This window comes from Oncorhynchus kisutch, linkage group LG12 (genome assembly GCF_002021735.2).
Source record: "Oncorhynchus kisutch isolate 150728-3 linkage group LG12, Okis_V2, whole genome shotgun sequence".
In the NCBI taxonomy this organism is placed as follows: domain Eukaryota; kingdom Metazoa; phylum Chordata; class Actinopteri; order Salmoniformes; family Salmonidae; genus Oncorhynchus; species Oncorhynchus kisutch.
The window spans coordinates 13,406,300-13,430,336 of NC_034185.2; the positions used below are offsets into that span (position 1 = coordinate 13,406,300).

The following is a 24,037-nucleotide window of genomic DNA, read 5'->3' on the forward strand; positions in this document are numbered from 1 at the left end:
AACCAAAAACATTGATTTAAAGGTTTAACAAGCCATACAACTCCATGCACAATAAATGCTTTTAACAATTTCCACTGATAAATTTGTTAAAACTAATTTAGTTGAAGAACGGTGTAGATACAAACTTTGGTAACGGAATTAGGGTCAAATCTCTCAGATTTTCCAATCCAATTTTCCAAAAGGAATCTGCTCCAAAATAAGTATCAAAGATGTCTGCAGAAAGAATGGGGTGGCAGCTATGACATGGCGCCTTGAGCTTGAACAAATCTATTTTGGCTATTGAGCTACAGTGAAGTGGATTTACACTCGGTAACAGAACCACGGTAATGGAATTACATCATGGGTCCCTGATCTGTACTACAGAAATTCACAATTATGGATATGAATGTCATTCTCCTCATGTTTCCACATCACAGCACAGCAGAGCGCTGTAGAGTACAATGTACTGTAGTCTACTTTTCTTTACTGTACGATCCAAACTTGCGAAACATACGTCTATGACAGGTTCAGATTTGGCCCAGTCCGGTCCATCTGTGGAATAACCAAATTTCAACACTCATGGGATGTCCGGCGGTGCTCAGTGGGTGAGTAAGATGGTTACACTAAATGGAAAGAGAGGGGGCTCATCCAGACAGACTTTTTTAACACTCTTGGTTTGACCACCAGATGTACATTTTAGCAGACACTCTTATCCAGAGCAATTGACAGAAGTTAGTGCATACATTTACCTACTGGCCCCCCGTGGGAATCAAACCCACAGTTCTGGCATTACAAGGCCCATGCTCTACCAACTGAGCCACACGGGACAGAAGACAGAAACACAAAAAATGATTGTAAGAGCTGAACATAACAGCATGCCAGTGGACGGGAGGACTATGGTTTGTGACTTCTATGATTTCCCATTGTAGCCAATTCAGTTCTAGTAATTCTGCTACTGATGTTTTTGGTAATTTTGTTACCTGATTTGGTAATGGAATTATGAGTTTTAATCACTTAATAATTCATAACCAAAATTATAAAATGACTAACTAATTGGTAGGTCTGCCATTACTTGTTACTACTGTGAACTTTCGTCATCCTCTTACCTCATGAGGGTATTGGGTATTTGATAATGGAATTAAAAGGCACTAGGGTTAATATTCACATGGAAAAGTCCACCGACCCACTCTAAAAGAATTTCAGAACCATCATCGACTCAGTGGGTTTTGACCAACATGTCTCCGGACCTACTCATTGTCACAGTCCTACCCTGGATCTAGTTTTGTCCCATGGAATAAATACTGTGGATCTAAATGTTTTTTTCTCATAATCCTGGACTATTGGACGACCATTTTATTATGTTTGCAATCACAACAAATAGCACTGAGACTGCAGCCGTGAAGGTGGTAAATTACCTTTTATTAATAGCGTCAGACGAAGGCTCTGCATCTTTTCTAGTGCTTCTAGACCTTAGTGCTGCTTGTGACAACATCAATCACCACGTTCTTTCAAAGGAATTGGAAACCCTAATTGGTCTAAGTGGACAAGTTCTGGCCTGGTTTGGATCTTATCTGTCGGAAAGATATCAGTTTGTCACTGTGCATGGTTTGTCCTCTGACAATTGTACGTTTTGACGTTCCTTAATGTTCCGTTTTAGGACCACTATGGTTTTCAATATATATTCTACCTCTTGGTGATGTCATTCGGAAACACATTGTCAACTTTCACTGCTATGCGGACGACACACAGCTGTACATTCTGATGAAACATGGTGAAGCCCCAAAATCGTTTTAGACATAAGGAAGTGGATGGTGGCATTTTTTTTACTTTTAAACTCTGACAAAACAGAGATGCCAGTTCTGGGTTCCAAGAAATAAAGAGATGTGCTGTTGGATATGACAATTAATCTTGATGGTTGTGACCTGTGAAGGACCTCTGTGTTACTCTGGACTCTGATCTCTCTTTAGACGAACATATGAAGAACATTTCAAGGACTGCTTTTTTCCATCTTTGCGACATTGCAAAAGTCTGAAATGTTTTGTTAAAAAAATGTGTCAGAAAAGCTAATCCATAATCCATGCTTTTGTCACTTCTAGATTAGACTACTGTAATGCTCTACTCTCCAGCTACCCGGATAAAGCACTAAATATACTTCTGTTTCTGATAAACATGGCTGCTATAATCTTGAATACATCCCAAAAATGTGCTCATATTACTCAAGTGATCATGTTACTCCAGTGCTAGCCTGGCCTCCGGTTAAGGGTAAGGGTGATTAAAAGTTTTACTGCTAACCTACAAAGCATTACACGGGCTTGCTCCAACCTATCTCTCCGTTTTGGTCAAGCCATACATACCTACACGTACGCTATGGTCACGAGACGCAGGCCTCCTTATTGTCCCTAGAAATTCTAAAGAAACAGCTGGAGGCAGATATTTAGAGCTCCATTTTTATGGAATGGTCTGCCTACCCATGTGAGAGACGCAGACTCGGTCTCGACCTTTAAGCCTTTTCTGAAGACTCATCTCTTCAGTGGGTCATATGACTGAGTGTAGTCTGTCCCAGGGGTGCGAAGGTGAACGGTAAGGCACTGGAGCAACGAACTGCCCTTACTGTCTCTGCCTGGCCAGCTCCGCTCTCTCCACTGGGATTCACTGCCTGTGACCCTATTAAGGTGGCTGAGTCACTGGCTTACTAGTTCTCTTCCATGCCGTTCCTAGGAGGGGTGCGTCACTTGAGTGGGTTGAGTCACAGACGTGATCTGGGTCCGGTTTTGCCCCCTCAGTCTTGTGTGGTGGAGAAGATCTTTGTGGGCTATACTCACCCTCTAGTGGTGTGGGGGCTGTGCTTTGGCAAAGTGGGTGGGGAAATATCCTGCCTCTAGTATCTATACTGCAATAGTCTATGTGCTGGGGGGCTAGGGTCAGTCTGCTATATCTAATGTAATTATCCTGTCTATTTGGTGTCCTGTGTGAATTTAAGTATGCTCCCTCTAATTCTCTCTGTCTCCCTCTCTCCCTCCCCTCTCGGAGGACCTGAGCACTAGGATAATACCTCAGGACTACCTGGCCTGATGACTCCTGGCTGTCCCCAGTCCACCAGGTCATGCTGCTGCTCCAGTTTCAACTGTTCTGCCTGCAGCTATGGAACCCTGACCTGTTCACCGGATGTGCTACCTTGTCCCGGTCCTGCTGTTTTCGACTCTCTCTCTCTACCTCACCTGCTGTCTCGACCTCTGAATGCTTAGCTATGAAAAGACAAATGACATTTACTCCTGAGGTACTGACCTGTTGCACCCTCTACAACCATTGTGATTATTATTTGACCCTGCTGGTCATCTATGAACGTTTGAACATCTTGAAGAAGAATTTGGCCTTAATGGTCATGTACAATAATCTCCACCCAGCACTGCCAGAAGAGGACTGGCCACCCCTCAGAGACTGGTTGCTCTCTATGTTTCTTCCTAGGTTCCTGCATTTCTATGGAGTTTTTCCTAGCCCTCATACGTCTACATTTGCATTGCTAGCTGTTTGGGGTTTTAGACTGGGTTTCTACATAGCACATTGTGACATCTGCTGATGTAAAAATGGCTTTATAAATACATTTGATTGATTGATTAAAGGCAATATTTCTTAAACTCACAGAAAATAAACAATATCTCCAAAACATAATATGCTGTAAGTGTTGATAGTATACTGAACAAAAATATAAAAGCAACATGTAAAGTGTTGGTCCCATGTTTTATGAGCTGAAATAAAAGATCTCAGAAATGTTAAATACGCACAAAATATTTCTCTCAAATTTTGTGCATTTCTTTGTTGTCATGACTCTTCTGTGAGGATCCGAAGGATCAGGTTACAGTGGGTCAGCTCTACAGCACCCTCCCTCTCCCACAGAGGGAAGGATGGAGTTGGCCAGTTTTATGATGGTCGTAAATACCTTGCAGAAACTCTGCCTTTGGGCTCTGCAGGATTGAGGGGAGGTAACCCTTTTGTTACAAGGCGATTCCTCCTGCCAAACCTACAACATTCAACAGTTGATAATGACACAATATTCGGTCGGTGGGGCTTGAAACAATATTGTCAAATAAGTCGTTGTTTGTGATATCTTTAAGGACAGTATAACAAATAATGGTAACTCTACAAATGTATACGCCCCAGTTATCAGATTTACGTCTAAATGATGTGGAACTTATTTGATTAAATATTAAACTATTTGTAAGAAGATGTAATGTGATTTTAGCATTCTAAATGAGATAATTGTTTTTCATGTAAAGTTTTACCAAGTCAGTAACCACGCCCACGTGAGCACAGACCTTGTGACAATGTGATGGAACCGCTCTCCAAGGTGAGGGCATAAAAAGGCCGCTAACAAAATTTACATTAGACCAGAAAACGTGGAGCTGTGGCTACACGTTGAAATGGTTGCCATTTAAATAGAGACCTGCGTGATTGACAGTGTGAGCTGAAAAGTATGAAATGGTTAGAAACTCTGAAACTTTCAACAGAGAAGAAGAAAATCTCTACCAGACCAGACAGCGTGAAGCGGTAGCTACACGGCTGAGAAACCATATAAAACTAAAGACCAGCCGAAGAACAGCGTGAGCTGGATATGGCAAAATGGTTTGAAACTACAATACCAGAAAATGGTAAGACCCTCTGAAACTCTCTCTCTCGAAGAAGAAGAAGACTACACAGGAACATTTAGTCTGCAGCTGTTTATGCGCTGTTTGCCTAGGAAACTCAACCGAAGACAAGAGACAAAGAACAATTTCCTCTCACCATTATAGTTATTTCTAGGGTATCTATTCTAAACAAACAGACAAGGCCAGCTGGACACTGCGTGGTACACCTCTGGAAGATCCGTTCTAACAGATACTCCAAGACCAAGAAGCTACTACTACCAAGTACATTGTGACCTTTGATGGACAACCAGAGACTTACACAACCAGAGACTTCTGATGAACTACTCTCCATAGATGGACCAGATGATTTCAACAGAGAGATGGCATGGACATACAGTACAAGCTTAAATATGTGTTGCAATTCTAAATTCGAATAAGAGGTTGTTAGGGTGCTAAATATCCATATATACAATGAGCGTATTATTCAACTGTTTGTACGATAGTTGAACTCCTTTGTCTCTTCTCCTCCCACTCTTTCTTTCCCCACCCCTTTTTATTGTGTACCTAGCCGTCATATCGGGTTAGTCCACTAGGGACTTTTCATTGCATCATGTTAGTAACCAATGTATAATCTATCCTGTGTGTGTGTTTATTTAATTCTGTGTGATTATTTAGTTAGTTAGTAAATAAATAATTAAGCCAATTTGTGTATCATTGATTCATCATGGAGACTAGAGTTCATGCAGTCTCAGAATGAGACTGATGAGGTAATAATTATAATTAATGGATGGAAGTCAACAACGTTCAGAATGAGACTGATGAGGTAATAATGATAATTAACTGATGACTGGTATAACGATATATCTATATCTTTAATTTAATTTAATCATCGTAATAATTAAACATAGTTAAACATTAAACATGGCAGCAAAATCATGACATTGTTTACATTCCTGTTAGTGAGCATTTCTCCTTTGCCAAGATAATCCATTCACCCTACAAGTGTGGCATATCAAGAAGCTGATTAAACAGCACAAGCATTACACAGGTGCACCTTGTGCTGGGGACAATCAAATGCCACTCTAAATGTGCTGTTTTGTCACACAACGCAATGCCACAGATGTCTCAAGTTTTGAGGGAGCATGCAATTGGTTATGCTGACTGCAGGAATGTCCACCAGAGCTGTTGCCAGAGAATTTAATGCTCATTTCCCTACCATAAGCCACCTCCAACGTCGTTTTAGAGAATTTGGCAGAATTTGGCAACCAGCCTCACAACCGCAGACCACGTATAAACATGCCAGCCCAGAACTTCTACATCCGAGTTCTTCACCTGCGGGATCATCTGAAACCAGCCTCCCAGACAGCTGATGAAACTGTGGCTTTGCACAACCGAAGAATTTCTGCACAAACTGTCAAAAACCGTCTCAGGGAAGCTCAACAGCATGCTCGTTGTCCTCACCAGGGTCTTAACCTGACTGCAGTTTGGCATTGTAACCGACTTCAGTGGGAAAATGCTCAAATTTGATGGCCACTGGCACGCTGGAAAAGTGTGCTCTTCAGACAGCGTGCATGGCGTTGTGTGGGAGAGCGGTTTGTTGATGTCAATGTTGTGAACACAGTGCCCCATGGTGGCGGTGGAGTTATGTATGTATGGGCTGGCAACAGCATGTTCCAGATCCAGCCAATATCTGGCCACTTTGTACAGCCATTGAAGAGGAGTGGGACAACATTCCAAAGGCCACACTCACCAGCCTGATCAACTCTATGCGAAGGAGATGTGACGTGCTGCATGAGGCAAATTATGGTCACACCAGATACCGACTGGTTTTCTGATCCACGCCCCAAATGATTTTTAAAGACGGAAAATGGTTGAAAATCATATATAGTGTATTCATTAAGTATTTATACCCCTTCACCTATTCCACATTTTGTGTTACAGCCTGAATACAAAATGTATTAAATTGTATTTTTCCCCCTCACACATCTACACACAATAACACAGAATGACAAAGTATAAACATGATTTTAGACATTTTTGTACATTTGGTTGTTGGCCATTGCTAGACAGTCATTTTCAAGTAGAATAGATTTCCAAGCTAATTTCAGTCAAACCTGTAACTAGGCCACATAGGAACATTTAATGTCATCTTGTTATGCAACTCTAGTTTGTACAGTTTGAAGTCGGAAGTTTACATACACTTTAGACAAATACAAACTCAGTTTTTCACAATTCATGACATTTAATCCTAGTAAAAATCCCCATGCTTAGGTCAGTTAGGATCACCACTTTATTTTAGGAAAATAAAATGTCAGAATAATAAGTAGAGAGAATTGTATTTCTTTCATCACTTTCCCAGTCGGTAAGAAGTTTACATACACTCAATTAGTATTTGGTAGCATTGCCTTTAAATTGTTTAACTTGGGTAAAACGTTTTGGCTAGCCTTCCACAAAGCACAAAGTAGATGTCCTAACCGACTTGCCAAAACTATAGCTTGTGACATTTGTGGAGCGCTTGGAAAACAAGTTTTAATGACTCCAACCTAAGTGAATGTAAACTTCCGACTGTGTCCTGCTGAAAGGTGAATTTGTCTCCCAGTGTCTGTTGGAAAACAGATTAATCCAGGTTTTCCTCTAGGATTTTGCCTGTGCTTAGCTTCATTCTGTTTCTTTCTATATAACAAAATGTTCTAGTCCTTGCCGATGACAAGCATACCCATAACATGATGCAGCCACCACCATGCTTGAAAATATGAAGTGGTACTCAGTGATGTCTTGTGTTGGATTTGACCCAACCATAATGCTTCATATTCAGGAAATAAAGTTCATTTCTTTGCCACATTTTTAGCAGTTTTACTTTAGTGCCTTATTGTGAACAGGATGCATATTTTGGAGGATTTGTATTCTCTCCACAGGCTTCCTTCTTTTCACTCTGTCATTCAGGTTAATATTGTAGAGCAACTACAATGTTGTTGATCCATCCTCAGTTTTCTCCTATCAAAGCCATTTAACTCTATAACTGTTTTAAAGTCTGCATTGGCCTCATGGTGAAATCCCAGAGCGGTTTCCTACCTCTCTGGAAACTGAGTTAGGATGGACGTCTGTATATTTGTACTGACTGGGTGTATTGATAAACCATCCAAAGTGTAATTAATAACTTCACCACACTCAATAGGTTTGTTTTTACCCATCTACCAATAGGTGCCCTTCTTTGTGAGGCATTGGGAAATCTCCCTGGTCTTTGTGTGAATCTGTGTTTGAAACGCACTGCTCGACTGAGGGACCTTACAGATAATTATATGTGTGGGGTACAGAGATGAGCTAGTCATTCAAAAATTATGTTACACACTATTATTGCACACATAGTTAGTCCAACTTATTATGTGATTTGTTAAGCACACTTTTACTGCTGAACCTATTTAAGTTTGGGTTTGAATACTTATGGACTCAAAATATTTTTGCTTTCCTTTTTTATGAATTGGTAAACAGTTTTTAAAACATAATTCCACTTTGACATTATGGGATATTGGATGTAGGCCAGTGATACTGTCACGCCCTGACCGTAGTTATCTTTGTTTTCTTTATTATTTTGGTTAGGTCAGTGTGTGACGAGGGTGGTATGTGTGTTTTGGGCTTGTCTAGGGTTTTTTGTATATCTATGGGGTTTTGGTATTGTCTAGGTAAATGTAGGTCTATGGTGGCCTGAATTGGTTCCCAATCAGAGACAGCTGTTTATCGTTGTCTCTGATTGGGGATCCTATTTAGGTTGCCATTTTCCATTTTGGTTTTTGTGGGTTATTGTCTGTGTGTAGTTGCATGTCAGCACTCGGTTTTGCACAGCTTTAAGTGTGTTTTGTTAGTTTGTTTAAGTTTTTTCAGTTTATGAAAGAAGAATGTATTCTTATCACGCTGCGCCTTGGTCTCATTATTACGACGAACGTGACAGATACAACATCTCGTTAATTCATTTTAAATTCAGGCCGTAACACAACAAAATGTGGGAAAAGCCATTGTATGCCTTCATTTTCCATAAATATAGACTTTGAACTTTTCATTTGACACCCAGGTTGATATGCTCCTATGAACTTCCCATGTTGGTGATCATGGATCCTTTTACAGAAGGCCAATTGGATATATTGAGCAATTCATGTACTTGAACAAACGAATATGTTCAACATATTGTATCCAATTATGTTCCATGAAATTGACACCTTTCTCCTTCCAAAGGATCGAAAATATGAGATGGACATTACGAAATGTTGCCCTCTCTCTAAAGCTGATGATGCCGTAGGCCTGAAAATGATCACGGTACTCAACGGTATGAAATATCGATGTGCTTGTAGAACGCACATCATGAGCCAGTCTACACAGTCACAGCAGGCGATCCGGCAGACAGATACAGCTGGACGAGGACCCTCAGGGGACATGTCTTTTATTCATGAGCTGTCAGCTCTCACATTCATTCTGCATGGCATTAATCTGAGGAGATGGTGGGTGAGGGTCATTCTGGGTAATGTGGTTTTTCAGAGATGCTCACTCATATGAAAGGCTGAGGTTTTGACGTGGAGTACATCTGGAGGGCTTTGAGGGGGCTACATATTTCATGGCCAATCCCTCAATGCTAAAGTCTTGGGGGAAAGAACAGAACAGTTTTTCTACTCTGCACCTCTGGATCTATGTAAGGGTTAAGTGCCTTGCTCAAGGGCATGACAATTCACCTCCCATTTTTATTGCCCAGCATAAGACTCAAACCGGCAACCAAGAAGCTACTGGTCCACTTCTCTAAACTCTCAGCTACCTACCACCCCTATAAAAAGCTGTGTTTGTGTTTGAGTAGCAGTTTTTAGTTTACAATTGTATGTATTTTAACTCCTTTTGATCATCATTCACTAACATCTTCATCGTCACCAATTGGCTCATCATCATCACCATCATTATCATCACCATCATCATAAACATCATCACCATCATCATAAACATCATCACCATGACCACCATCATCAGAGATATCTGTACCTGTGCTGTCATCATAGACCACAGTGACCGTCCTCCATTTGAAGAAGTGCACCAGGTCCAGGATAGCCCGGCTGAGGGACTGGAAGTCTGGGTAGAGGCTGATGTAGTAAGAGTCCCTGTTGTCTGATACCTGGAGGGAAGCAAAAGTTATTCCCCTACCTAAGAATGGTAAAGCCCCCTTAACTGGCTCAAATAGCCTACCAATCAGCCAGTTACCAACCCTTTGTAAACTTCTGGAAAAAAATTGTGTTTGACCAGATACAATCCTATTTTACAGTAAACAAATTGACAACAGACTCTTAGCACACTTATAGGGAAGGACATTCAACAAGCACTTTCACAAATGGCTGATGATTGGTAAAAGGTTTGTGGGGGGCTGTTTTGTTAGATATTGTTGCGGCTTATGACATTGTCAATCATAGTCTGTTGCTGGAAAAATGTATGCGTTATGGCTTTACACCCCCTATAATATTGTGGATAAAGAGTTACCTGTCTAACAGAACACAGAGGGTGTTCTTAATGGAAACCTTTCCAACACAAAATCAGGAATTCCCCAGGGCAGCTGTCTAGGCCCCTTACTTTTTTCAAACTTTACTAACGACATGCCACTGGCTTTGAGTAAAGCGTGTCTATGTATAAGGAAGACTCAACACTATACACGTCAGCTACCACAGCGACTGAAATGACTGCAATATTTAATTAAGAAAGAACTGCAATACGTTTCTAATGGGTGGCAAGGAATAAGTTCATGCTAAATATTTCAAAAACTAAAAGCATTTTATTTGGGACAAATCATTCAATAAACTCTAAACCTCAACTAAATATTGTAATGAATAATGTGGAAATTGAGCAAATTGCGGTGTCTAAACTGCTTGGAGTAACCCTGGATTGTAAACTGTCATGGTCAAAACATGTTGATACAACATTCGCTAGGATGGGGAGAAGTCTGTCTGTAATAAAGTGCTGCTCTGCATTCTTAACAGCACTATCAACAAGGCAGGTCTTACAGGCCCTAGTTTTGTCACACCTGGACTACTCTTCAGTCATGCTATCAGGTGCCACAAAGAAGGACTTAGGAACATTGCAATTGGCTCAGAACAGGGCAGCACGGCTGGCCCTTGGATGTACACAGAGAGCTAACATTAATAATATGTGTGCCAGTAGTTCAAACAGACAGCTCGGTGCATTCAACATGACACACCTCTCATAAATAGAAGTAGTGGTGAAGTCAATCTCTCCTCCACTTTGAGCCAGGAGAGATTGACTTCACCACTACTTGTATTTACCTCTCATAAGTACAAGTAGTGGTGAAGTCAATCTCTCTTCCAATTTGAGCCAGGAGAGATTGACTTCACCACTACTTGTATTTATGAGAGGTGTTGACATGTTGAATACACCAAGCTGTCTGTTTGAACTACAGGTCGGACACCCATGCATATCCCATAAAACATGCCACCAGAGGTCTCTTCACAGTCCCCAAGTACAGAACAGACTATGGGAGGCACACAGTACTACATAGAGCCATGACTACATGGAACTCTATTCTACATCAAGTAGATCATACAAGCAGTAAAATTTGATTTAAAAAAACTGAGAAAAATACACCTTATGGAACAGTGGGGACTGTGAAGCAACACAAACATAGACACATGCATACAAACACATGAAAACATACGCACTATACGCACATGTACACATGGATTTTGTGTTATAGATACAGTACTGTATGTGGGAACAGAGTAGAGGTCCGAGGGCACACACTTAATATGTTGTGAAACCTGTTATGAATGTATTGTAATGTTTTTAAAATGTATAACTGCCTTCATTTTGCTGGACCCCATGAAGAGTATCTGCAGCCATGGTAGCAGCTAATGGGGATCAATAATAAATACAAAAAACAAATACAAATACACCTGGTGCTTCCACTTGGTCTGGATGTGGGGCACCCCCAGGGCATTACAAATGGACTGGACTGCATTGGCCGACGAGCTGTGGGAGGGGCCAAAGATGGCTGCCACTCCCAGGGAGAGCTGGTCACAGGCTGGGGGGGGGGGGGGAAGAGACAGAAAGAGAGGTGTTTGTTAGACACGTGTTCAGGTTCGTTAGATACGTGTTCAGGTTCGTTAGATACGTGTTTAGGTTCGTTAGTATAGTGTTTAGGTTTGTTAGAGTAGTGTTTAGGTGGAAGCCTTCAGCTCCTTGCTGCTCTACTGTCCATACAATGCACCATGGGAATGCTGATCAAGAAAGTCCCTTTAGTCTCTCCCACATTGGATCAAGGAAGAACACAAGAAGGATGTCGGTCACACTTTGCATTGAGTCACACAGATACCAGTAGGAGTACTGCATTTTGGTTGACCTAAATCAGCCATAACACTTACTATAACACACTTATCCTTAATTTAGAATGACTTAGTCTTAATTTAGAGTTACTTAGCCTTCATTTAGAGTTACGTAGTCTTTATTTAGAGTTACGTAGCCTTCATTTAGAGTTATGTAGCCTTCATCTAGAGTTACGTAGCCTTCATTTAGAGTTACGTAGTCTTCATTTAGAGTTACTTAGCCTTCATTTAGAGTTACTTAGCCTTCATTTAGAGTTACTTAGCCTTCATTTAGAGTTACATAGCCTTCATTTAGAGTTACGTAGTCTTTATTTAGAGTTACGTAGCCTTTATTCAGAGTTACGTAGCCTTAATTTAGAGTTACTTAGCCTTAATTTAGTTATTTAGCTTTCATTTAGAGTTACGTAGTCTTTATTTAGAGTTACGTAGCTTTCATTTAGAGTTACGTAGTCTTTATTTAGAGTTACGTAGCTTTCATTTAGAGTTACGTAGCCTTCATTTAGAGGTACGTAGTCTTTATCTAGAGTTACGTAGTCTTTATTTAGAGTTACGCATTCTTCATTTAGAGTTACGAAGTCTTTATTTAGAGTTACGTAGTCTTCATCTAGAGTTACGTAGTTTTCATCTAGAGTTACGTAGTCTCAACAAAGAGTTGCCAAGTCTTTATTTAGGGTTACGCAGTCTTTATTTAGGGTTACGCAGTCTTTATTTAGGGTTACGTAGCCTTCATTTAGAGTTACCATTAGTCACATATATTTTAAAAATGAAAATGAAATGGAATATTACCATGTGAGCCATATTTCCCCTATGTAACATGATCAAGCTTCATCCGATGCAATCAGTTAGTTGGCAGCATCAGTAAAATATTTCTCAACAGATATTTAGAGTGAGTCATTCTCAATCAGTTTCTGGTCCCACATTTCACAGAAACCCTTATTGTTAGTCATAATCACCCACAAACAAATAAGAAATCCACAAATAACTAATCACAGCGATACTCTGATTATTATTAAAGCTAATAACAGATGCAGCTGTCACAACACAACCTGTAGCTTCTACCCAGACCACCCTCTAGCAATTATTCATGATGATATCCAAAAGTGCAAACCTCACCCATTGGGCACTCCAGGCAGGCTCAAACAATCTCTTCTAATTTATTTGAATTTGTATTCACTAGGAACCAAACAGAAGGAAATGGCTAAAACAGGGAGGGACTAACCTGAACTTGTCCAATAAGAAATGCTTGTTTTCTTTGCTAAATGTTTTCCGTTGCTAAAATGTTTTGCTATGGTGTGCACTAATGAATACACCCCAGGTCTACTTCGTATCCTCCTCAGTCTCTCACCTTTTCTGGAGGCCTCAAAGCTGTCAAAGATGTTTATTCTCTGGATGTCATATGTGAGTGTGGTGTTGGGCAGCAGGGTACGGTTCCTGTTGATTGTGTTCAAGGCAAATTTAAAGGCGAGTTCCTCTGCTCCTGATGGGCCGCTTTCCATGGATTCAAATATTCCTCCTGAGGGACAGAAGAGCAACAGGTGGAAGACCAATAAGGTTCCATCTCAATTTCCCCGTCCAATAATTACAGTGGATTCTCCTCCAACATAAAACAGGTTACATTGAAGTGTCGGTGGTACGATCCATATAGCAAAGTTAATTATAGCTGTGCTTATTTTCTCAAAAAAATTGTACAATTATATTCTCAGCTGCATTCATGTCCTTTCCTATTAAGCAACATTGTCATAATCAACATGCATTAATAGACATGAGGAGTCGAGAGAGAGCTTTATTGTGATGTTTTGGACAGTCGACTAAAGAGAGTTGCATTTGCATTCGCTTACTCGTCTGTGTAATTAACAACGATTAGAGTGGACAGGAGGTGAGTTCAGGGGTCACGACCCCCTCGTTCTCCCTCTCTTGCTCACTCCCTCTCTCTTTCTCTCTCCTGCAGCTTTGACAGAAAAGTTCACTCCTCCACTTTGATCCCGTCATCTCCACGTAAAAGGACCCATGATCACCAACATGGGAAATTCATAGGAGCATATCAAACTGGGTGTCAAATTATTATTACTATTATATATTTTTTTACCAGGCAAGTCAGTTAAGAACAAATTCTTATTTTCAAAGACGGCCTAGGAACAGTGGGTTAACTGCCTGTTCAGGGGCAGAACGAGAGATTTGTACCTTGTCAGCTCTGGGATTCGAACTTGCAACCTTTCGGTTACTAGTCCAATGCTCTAACCACTAGGCTACCCTGCCGCCCCATGAAAGCTAAGATTCTATATTATTGAGAAATTAAGACATATATACATTGTTCCACCATTTTCCATCCTACAAATGAGGAATAAGCAAAGGCTTTGATTTCTGGTCAAACAGATGGAAAAGGGGTCTTAGAAAACATCGAAATACATTAAAACACAATGTTGAAGTGAAGACCCCCTGCCAGCTAATATCAACATTAACATTAACTTACTTCTGTAAGTTTAGGTAACATTGCCTTGTGCCTTCAAATTCTCTTAGCAAAAACCAACATATCTTGAAAAGATTTTCTAATTTCTCTCCCTCACAAGGAGGGAGGAAAATGAAAGTTCACAGAAGTAACAAGTAAAGGTAGACCTATCAATCTGTTATAGTGTTTTTTAAACAAATCGAAAAATCAGCAACGGATTTTCTGCAATTGAATTGACTACAATAGTATGTCATGGTAGTCCCAAACTACAGTTGGGATCAAAAGTTTGGACAGCCAAATACAGTAGAGTACAGCACAGCACAATAAAGCACAGTAGAGTAAAGTAAAGAAAAGTATAGTTGAGTACAGTACAATACAATACATTATAGTGTACTGTACAGAACTCTACTGTACTGTACTGTGCTGAACTATACTATACTGTACTGTTTGGTGCTTGCCTATGCTGTACTGTACCTTGATGTCCAAATAATGCTGAAATGAAGGGATAGAAAGAGAGTGTGTGTGTGTGTGTGTGTGTGTGTGTGTGTGTGTGTGTGTGTGTGTGTGTGTGTGTGTGTGTGTGTGTGTGTGTGTGTGTGTGTGTGTGTGTGTGTGTGAGAGAGAGAGAGAGAGAGAGAGAGGAAAGCCAGGTTAATTCAGCAGAGCTAGCCAAGCAGCTGTTTATACAGACCGACTAATTGAGGGACCCAATGAGAACTTGAGATCCTCCAGACCAGTAGTGCTGAGTCAGACCCTTTACTTTAGAGTGGTTCACTTTAAAACTTAAAACTTCCCAGAGGCAGTTTCTGGTCACCGGGAGTTCTTGTTACATACTCAATGTACTCAGTTCTGAATTTCTTCTTTTTATTCTTTGAGGGTTTTTCCACTCCTTTTTGTATTTTATTTTATTGGCGAGAGACAGAGAAGAGACAGGAAAGTCAGTTGGAGAGAGGGTGTTATAATGGCATGTGTCAGATTTAAACCCATTCTAATGCCGCCATACATTTGCTCAGGAGACAATGGAGCAAACCACAAGGCTACCCAGGCCACAGAAACAATGGATCGAACCATTAGACCACCCCAGGCCACAGAAACAATGGAGCGAACCATTAGACCACCCCAGGCCACAGAAACAATGGAGCGAACCATTAGACCACCCCAGGCCACAGAAACAATGGAGCGAACCATTAGACCACCCCAGGCCACAGAAACAATGGATCGAACCATTAGACCACCCCAGGCCACAGAAACAATGGAGCGAACCATTAGACCACCCCAGGCCACAGAAACAATGGAGCGAACCATTAGACCACCACCGGGCCAGAGAAATTCTAGGTTTAATTGAAATCGTCCTTCAAGGTTCCTGTATCAAAAGATTCATCGACACTACTCCTAGTAGCCAGACAACACGGAACATCTTAGCATTGTCATAGCTTACAGTACAAACTCCTAATCAAGGAGGTTCAGTGTAGTCAGTGGACTGTTAACAGTCTTAGTTCCACTTCAAATAACCCAAGGAACGATGCTTCCACCCACACCATCCAGACCTCTCAGTGAAGTGCAGTTACCATGGCGATCACAGGTCTCTCTCAGCAGTGATCGAAACCCCTTAACATTTTTGAATGATTTACAATTTGATTGGAAAGTGCTCTCCAGGTGCTCCACTCTCATGCTGTTCAGAATCATGACATGACTTGACAACAACATAACATCTGCTATATCGTAGTGAAACTAATTTAACGATGACAGATCAGGTTATTATGTAGTAGTTAAACATCCAAATACCCCAACGAATGCTCATAGACCTCCTAATACTCCAAATGCCATGTAGGTATTAAACAACACTACCATCAAGCAAAGACTTGTTTCAAAGTTCACCATTCCAAAAAACGAGCATAGCACTGAGCATGAACTTTGACTAAACCTGGCTAGATCTGCTATCCACCACCCAAAAGACCAGAGACTTACCACTCAATGACTAGAGAGGGAGAATGAAAGAAACTCAAATCAATATTTCCAGAGGAGTTAACCCAGAGTTCAGGAGTCCAGAGTTGCTTCCCTATAGCTTCATTCCATGGGCGAGCTAAGAGTGTGACGTGATCCAAGCTCAAAGAGTTTCACTGAGCATTAAAGCCTGTTTATTGATTCAATTATAGCAGGAAGGGAGGGAGCGAGGTAGTGAAAAGGAGACACAAAAGGATAGAGGACGAGAGCCCCCTCTTCCAGACCCTATGCACATAGGAAGATATTTATTTTTAAGTAAGAGTGAAGAAAAGAAACAGAGAGAGAGCGAGAGAAGACAAAAATTGATAAAAATTACAGACCTCTACATGCTTTGTAAGTAGGAAAACCTGCAAAATCGGCAGTGTATCAAATACTTGTTCTCCCCAATGTATATGGCTAAACTGAATGAATACTCAGGGAGAAAAAGGTGTAGATTCACGTGCTCTCGGCAGATGTTTATTAAGCCTTCGCAGAAGGCAGGAATCGTGGTCACAGGCAGTGGTCAAACACACATAGGCAGTCAAAAAACAAACAAAACAAAACAACAACAAAAAACAACTCAAAACAAACAGAAAGAACCGAACTAAATAAGGAGCTGATGAGACCAGGTGAGTAAATAACACAGGTGAAATCAATTAACAAAAATGAAAGACAGGGCTACGTTCAAGAACACAAAGAAACAGGGCTACGTTCAAGAACACAAAGAAACAGGGCTACGTTCAAGAACACAAAGAAACAGGGCTACGTTCAAGAACACAAAGAAACAGGGCTACGTTCAAGAACACAAAGAAACAGGGCTACGTTCAAGAACACAAAGAAACAGGGCTACGTTCAAGAACACAAAGAAACAGGGCTACGTTCAAGAACACAAAGAAACAGGGCTACGTTCAAGAACACAAAGAAACAGGGCTACGTTCAAGAACACAAAGAAACAGGGCTACGTTCAAGAACACAAAGAAACAGGGCTACGTTCAAGAACACAAAGAAACAGGGCTACGTTCAAGAACACAAAGAAACAGGGCTACGTTCAAGAACACAAAGAAACAGGGCTACGTTCAAGAACACAAAGAAACAGGGCTACGTTCAAGAACACAAAGAAACAGGGCTACGTTCAAGAACACAAAGAAAAAGAACACAAGGTTGACTAAGAAAAGAAAAGCAGAACCTTACAACTATAGTTCCACTGGTTATATATAGAGGGGTAAACTATAGTTCCACTGGTTATATATAGAGGGGTAAACTATAGTTACACTGGTTATATATAGAGGGGTAAACTATAGTTCCACTAGTTATAATTAGATGGGTAAACTATAGTTCCACTAGTTATAACTATAGAGGGGTAAAATATAGTTCCACTAGTTATAACTATAGAGGGGTAAACTATAGGTCCACTAGTTATATATAGAGGGGTAAACTATAGTTCCACTAGTTATAACTATAGAGGGGTAAACTATAGTTCCACTAGTTATATATAGAGGGGTAAACTATAGTTACATTGGTTATATATAGAGGGGTAAACTATACTTCCACTGGTTATATATAGAGGGGTAAACTATAGTTCCATAGTTATATATAGAGGGGTAAACTATAGTTCCATTCGTTATAACTATAGAGGGGTAAACTATAGTTACACTGGTTATATATAGAGGGGTAAACTATAGTTCCAATAGTTATAACTATAGAGGGGTAAACTATAGTTCCATTCGTTATAACTATAGAGGGGTAAACTATAGTTCCACTGGTTATATATAGAGGGGTAAACTATAGTTACACTAGTTATATGTACAGGGGTAAACTATAGTTACACTGGTTATATATAGAGGGGTAAACTATAGTTTTACACTGGTTATATATAGAGAGGTAAACTATAGTTCCACTAGTTATATATAGAGGGGGAAACTATAGTTCCATTAGTTATAACTATAGAGGGGTAAACTATAGTTCCATTCGTTATAACTGTAGAAGGGTAAACTATAGTTCCACTAGTTATATATAGAGGGGTAAACTATAGTTTTACACTGGTTATATATAGAGGGGTAAACTATAGTTTTACACTGGTTATATATAAAGGGGTAAACTATAGTTCCACTAGTTATATGTAGAGGGGTAAACTATAGTTCCATTAGTTATATATAGAGGGGTAAACTATAGTTACACTGGTTATATATAGAGGGGTAAACTATAGTTCCATTAGTTATAACTATAAAGGGGTAAACTATAGTTCCACTAGTTATATATAGAGGGGTAAACTATAGTTTTACACTGGTTATATATAAAGGGGTAAACTATAGTTCCACTAGTTATATATAGAGGGGTAAACTATAGTTCCACTAGTTATATATAGAGGGGTAAACTATAGTTCCACGGGTTATATATAGAGGGGTAAACTATAGTTATACTGGTTATTTATAGAGGGGTAAACTATAGTTCCACTAGTTATGTATAGAGGGGTAAACTATAGTTCCACTGGTTATATACAGAGGGGTAAACTATTGTTACACTGGTTATATATAGAGGGGTAAACTATTGTTACACTGGTTGTATATAGAGGGGTAAAGTATAGTTCCATTAGTTATAACTGTAGAGGGGTAAACTATAGTTATACTAGTTATATATAGAGGGGTAAACTATAGTTACACTGGTTATATATAGAGGGGTAAACTATAGTTCCACTAGTTATAACTGTAGAGGGGTAAACTATAGTTATACTAGTTATATATAGAGGGGTAAACTATAGTTACACTGGTTATATATAGAGGGGTAAACTATAGTTACACTGGTTATATATAGAGGGGTAAACTATAGTTACACTGGTTATATATAGAGGGGTAAACTATAGTTACACTGGTTATATATAGAGGGGTAAACTATAGTTACACTAGTTATATGTACAGGGGTAAACTATAGTTACACTGGTTATATATAGAGGGGTAAACTATAGTTTGACACTGGTTATATATAGAGGGGTAAACTATAGTTCCACTAGTTATATATAGAGGGGTAAACTATAGTTCCATTAGTTATAACTATAGAGGGGTAAACTATAGTTCCATTCGTTATAACTGTAGAAGGGTAAACTATAGTTCCAATGGTTATATATAGAGGGGTAAACTATAGTTCCATGGGTTATATATAGAGGGGTAAACTATAGTTACACTAGTTATATATAGAGTGGTAAACTATAGTTCCACTGGTTATATATAGAGGGGTAAGCTATAGTTCCACGGGTTATATATAGAGGGGTAAACTATAGTTACACTGGTTATATATAAAGGGGTAAACTATAGTTTTACACTGGTTATATATAAAGGGGTAACTATAGTTCCACTAGTTATATATAGAGGGGTAAACTATAGTTCCATGGGTTATATATAGAGGGGTAAACTATAGTTACACTAGTTATATATAGAGTGGTAAACTATAGTTCCACTGGTTATATATAGAGGGGTAAACTATTGTTACACTGGTTATATATAGAGGGGTAAAGTATAGTTCCATTAGTTATAACTGTAGAGGGTAAACTATAGTTATACTAGTTATATATAGAGGGGTAAACTATAGTTACACTGGTTATATATAGAGGGGTAAACTATAGTTCCACTAGTTATGTATAGAGGGGTAAACTATAGTTACACTGGTTATATATAGAGGGGTAAACTATAGTTACACTGGTTATATATAGAGGGGTAAACTATAGTTACACTGGTTATATATAGAGGGGTAAACTATAGTTACACTAGTTATATGTACAGGGGTAAACTATAGTTACACTGGTTATATATAGAGGGGTAAACTATAGTTCCACTAGTTATATATAGAGGGGTAAACTATAGTTCCATTAGTTATAACTATAGAGGGGTAAACTCTAATTCCATTCGTTATAACTGTAGAAGGGTAAACTATAGTTCCACTGGTTATATATAGAGGGGTAAACTATTGTTACACTGGTTATATATAGAGGGGTAAAGTATAGTTCCATTAGTTATAACTGCAGAGGGTAAACTATAGTTATACTAGTTATATATAGAGGGGTAAACTATAGTTACACTGGTTATATATAGAGGGGTAAACTATAGTTCCACTAGTTATGTATAGAGGGGTAAACTATAGTTACGCTGGTTATATATAGAGGGGTAAACTATAGTTACACTGGTTATATATAGAGGGGTAAACTATAGTTACACTGGTTATATATAGAGGGGTAAACTATAGTTACACTAGTTATATGTACAGGGGTAAACTATAGTTACACTGGTTATATATAGAGGGGTAAACTATAGTTTTACACTGGTTATATATAGAGGGGTAAACTATAGTTCCACTAGTTATATATAGAGGGGTAAACTATAGTTCCATTAGTTATAACTATAGAGGGGTAAACTATAATTCCATTCGTTATAACTGTAGAAGGGTAAACTATAGTTCCACTGGTTATATATAGAGGGGTAAACTATAGTTCCATTAGTTATAACTATAAAGGGGTAAACTATAGTTCCACTAGTTATATATAGAGGGGTAAACTATAGTTCCATTAGTTATAACTATAAAGGGGTAAACTATAGTTCCACTGGTTATATATAGAGGGGTAAACTATAGTTTTACACTGGTTATATATAGAGGGGTAAACTATAGTTTTACACTGGTTATGTATAAAGGGGTAAACTATAGTTCCATTAGTTATAACTATAAAGGGGTAAACTATAGTTCCACTAGTTATAACTATAAAGGGGTAAACTATAGTTCCACTAGTTATATATAGAGGGGTAAACTATAGTTTTACACTGGTTATATATAAAGGGGTAAACTATAGTTCCACTAGTTATATATAGAGGGGTAAACTATAGTTCCACTAGTTATATATAGAGGGGTAAACTATAGTTTTACACTGGTTATATATAAAGGGGTAAACTATAGTTCCACTAGTTATATATAGAGGGGTAAACTATAGTTTTACACTGGTTATATATAAAGGGGTAAACTATAGTTCCACTAGTTATATATAGAGGGGTAAACTATAGTTCCATTAGTTATAACTATAAAGGGGTAAACTATAGTTCCACTAGTTATATATAGAGGGGTAAACTATAGTTCCATTAGTTATAACTATAAAGGGGTAAACTATAGTTCCACTAGTTATATATAGAGGGGTAAACTATAGTTTTACACTGGTTATATATAAAGGGGTAAACTATAGTTCCACTAGATATATATAGAGGGGTAAACTATAGTTCCACTAGATATATATAGAGGGGTAAACTATAGTCCCACTAGTTATATATAGAGGGGTAAACTATAGTTCCACTAGTTATAACTGTAGAGGGGTAAACTATAGTTCCACTAGTTATATGTAGAGGGGTAAACTATAGTTCCACTAGTTATATATAGAGGGGTAAACTATAGTTCCACTGGTTATATATAGGGGGGTAAACTATAGTTCCACTGGTTATATATAGGGGGGTAAACTATAGTTCCACTAGTTATATATAGAGGGGTAAACTATAGTTCCACTGGTTATATATAGGGGGGTAAACTATAGTTCCACTAGTTATGTATAGAGGGGTAAACTATAGTTACACTGGTTATATATAGAGGGGTAAACTATAGTTGTCACGCCCTGGTCGTAGTATTTTGGGTTTTCTATATTCATTTGGTCAGGCCAGGGTGTGACATGGGTTTATTTTGTGTTGTGTTTATGTATGGGGGATTTTCGTAGGTTTTGGGATTGTGGCTTAGTGGGGTGTTCTAGCAAAGTCTATGGTTGCCTGAGGCGGTTCTCAATCAGAGGCAGGTGATTCTCGTTGTCTCTGATTGGGAACCATATTTAGGCAGCCATTTTCTTTGAGTGTTTCTTGTCGTTGATTGTTCCTGTCTCTGTGTGTGTTTGCACAAGAGAGATTGTTTAGGTTTTCGCGTTACGTTTGTTGTTTTTGTATTGTATATTTTTTCGTCTTCAATTAAATATGTATCGAGAATAACACGCTGCATTTGGTCCGACTCTCCTTCGACGGAAGAAAACCGTAACAATAGTTCCACAAGGTATATATAGAGGGGTAAACTATATTTCCACTAGTTATATATAGAGGGGTAAACTATAGTTCCATTAGTTATAACTATAGAGGGGTAAACTATAGTTACACTGGTTATATATAAAGTGGTAAACTATAGTTTCACTAGTTATATATATATATATAGAGAGAGAGAGGGCTAAACTATAGTTCCACTAGTTATATATATATATATATAGAGGGCTAAACTATAGTTCCACTAGTTATATATATATATAAAGGGCTAAACTATAGTTCCACTAGTTATATATATATATAGAGGGCTAAACTATAGTTCCACTAGTTATATATATATATAGAGGGCTAAACTATAGTTCCACTAGTTATATATATATATAGAGGGCTAAACTATAGTTCCACTAGTTATATATATATATAGAGGGCTAAACTATAGTTCCACTAGTTATATATATATATATATAGAGGGCTAAACTATAGTTCCACTAGTTATATATATATATATATAAAGGGGTAAACTATAGTTCCACTAGTTATATATATATATAGAGGGCTAAACTATAGTTCCACTAGTTATATATATATATAGAGGGCTAAACTATAGTTCCACTAGTTATATATATATATAGAGGGCTAAACTATAGTTCCACTAGTTATATATATATATAGAGGGCTAAACTATAGTTCCACTGGTTATATATATGAGGGGTAAACTATAGTTCCACTGGTTATATATATGAGGGGTAAACTATAGTTCCACTAGTTATATATATATATATAGAGGGCTAAACTATAGTTCCACTAGTTATATATATATATATATAGAGGGCTAAACTATAGTTCCACTAGTTATATATATATATAGAGGGCTAAACTATAGTTCCACTAGTTATATATATATATATAGAGGGCTAAACTATAGTTCCACTAGTTATATATATATATAGAGGGCTAAACTATAGTTCCACTAGTTATATATATATATATAAAGGGGTAAACTATAGTTCCACTGGTTATATATATGAGGGGTAAACTATAGTTCCACTGGTTATATATATGAGGGGTAAACTATAGTTCCACTAGTTATATATATATATATATAGAGGGCTAAACTATAGTTCCACTAGTTATATATATATATATATATAGAGGGCTAAACTATAGTTCCACTAGTTATATATATATATATATAGAGGGCTAAACTATAGTTCCACTAGTTATATATATATATATATAGAGGGCTAAACTATAGTTCCACTGGTTATATATATATATATATAGAGGGCTAAACTATAGTTCCACTAGTTATATATATATATAGAGGGCTAAACTATAGTTCCACTGGTTATATATATATATATAGAGGGCTAAACTATAGTTCCACTAGTTATATATATATATATATAGAGGGCTAAACTATAGTTCCACTAGTTATATATATATATATATAGAGGGCTAAACTATAGTTCCACTAGTTATATATATATATATATATAGAGGGCTAAACTATAGTTCCACTAGTTATATATATATATATATAGAGGGCTAAACTATAGTTCCACTAGTTATATATATATATATATAGAGGGCTAAACTATAGTTCCA

The 24,037-nt window shown here is 38.3% G+C and overlaps 1 protein-coding gene across 1 annotated transcript in view; it reads right to left on the bottom strand.

Moving 5' to 3' along the window:
* LOC109900537 (glutamate receptor ionotropic, kainate 2-like) overlaps positions 1-24,037 on the bottom strand; it is a 159,880-nt gene that overhangs the window by 97,954 nt on the left and 37,889 nt on the right. Inside the window, exons 2-4 of the mRNA XM_020496194.2 lie at positions 13,305-13,472; positions 11,531-11,658; positions 9,618-9,747 (exon numbers count right to left, since the gene is read on the bottom strand). Coding sequence (XP_020351783.1) covers positions 9,618-9,747; positions 11,531-11,658; positions 13,305-13,472 — 426 coding nt within the window. The remainder of the gene's footprint in view (positions 1-9,617; positions 9,748-11,530; positions 11,659-13,304; positions 13,473-24,037) is intronic.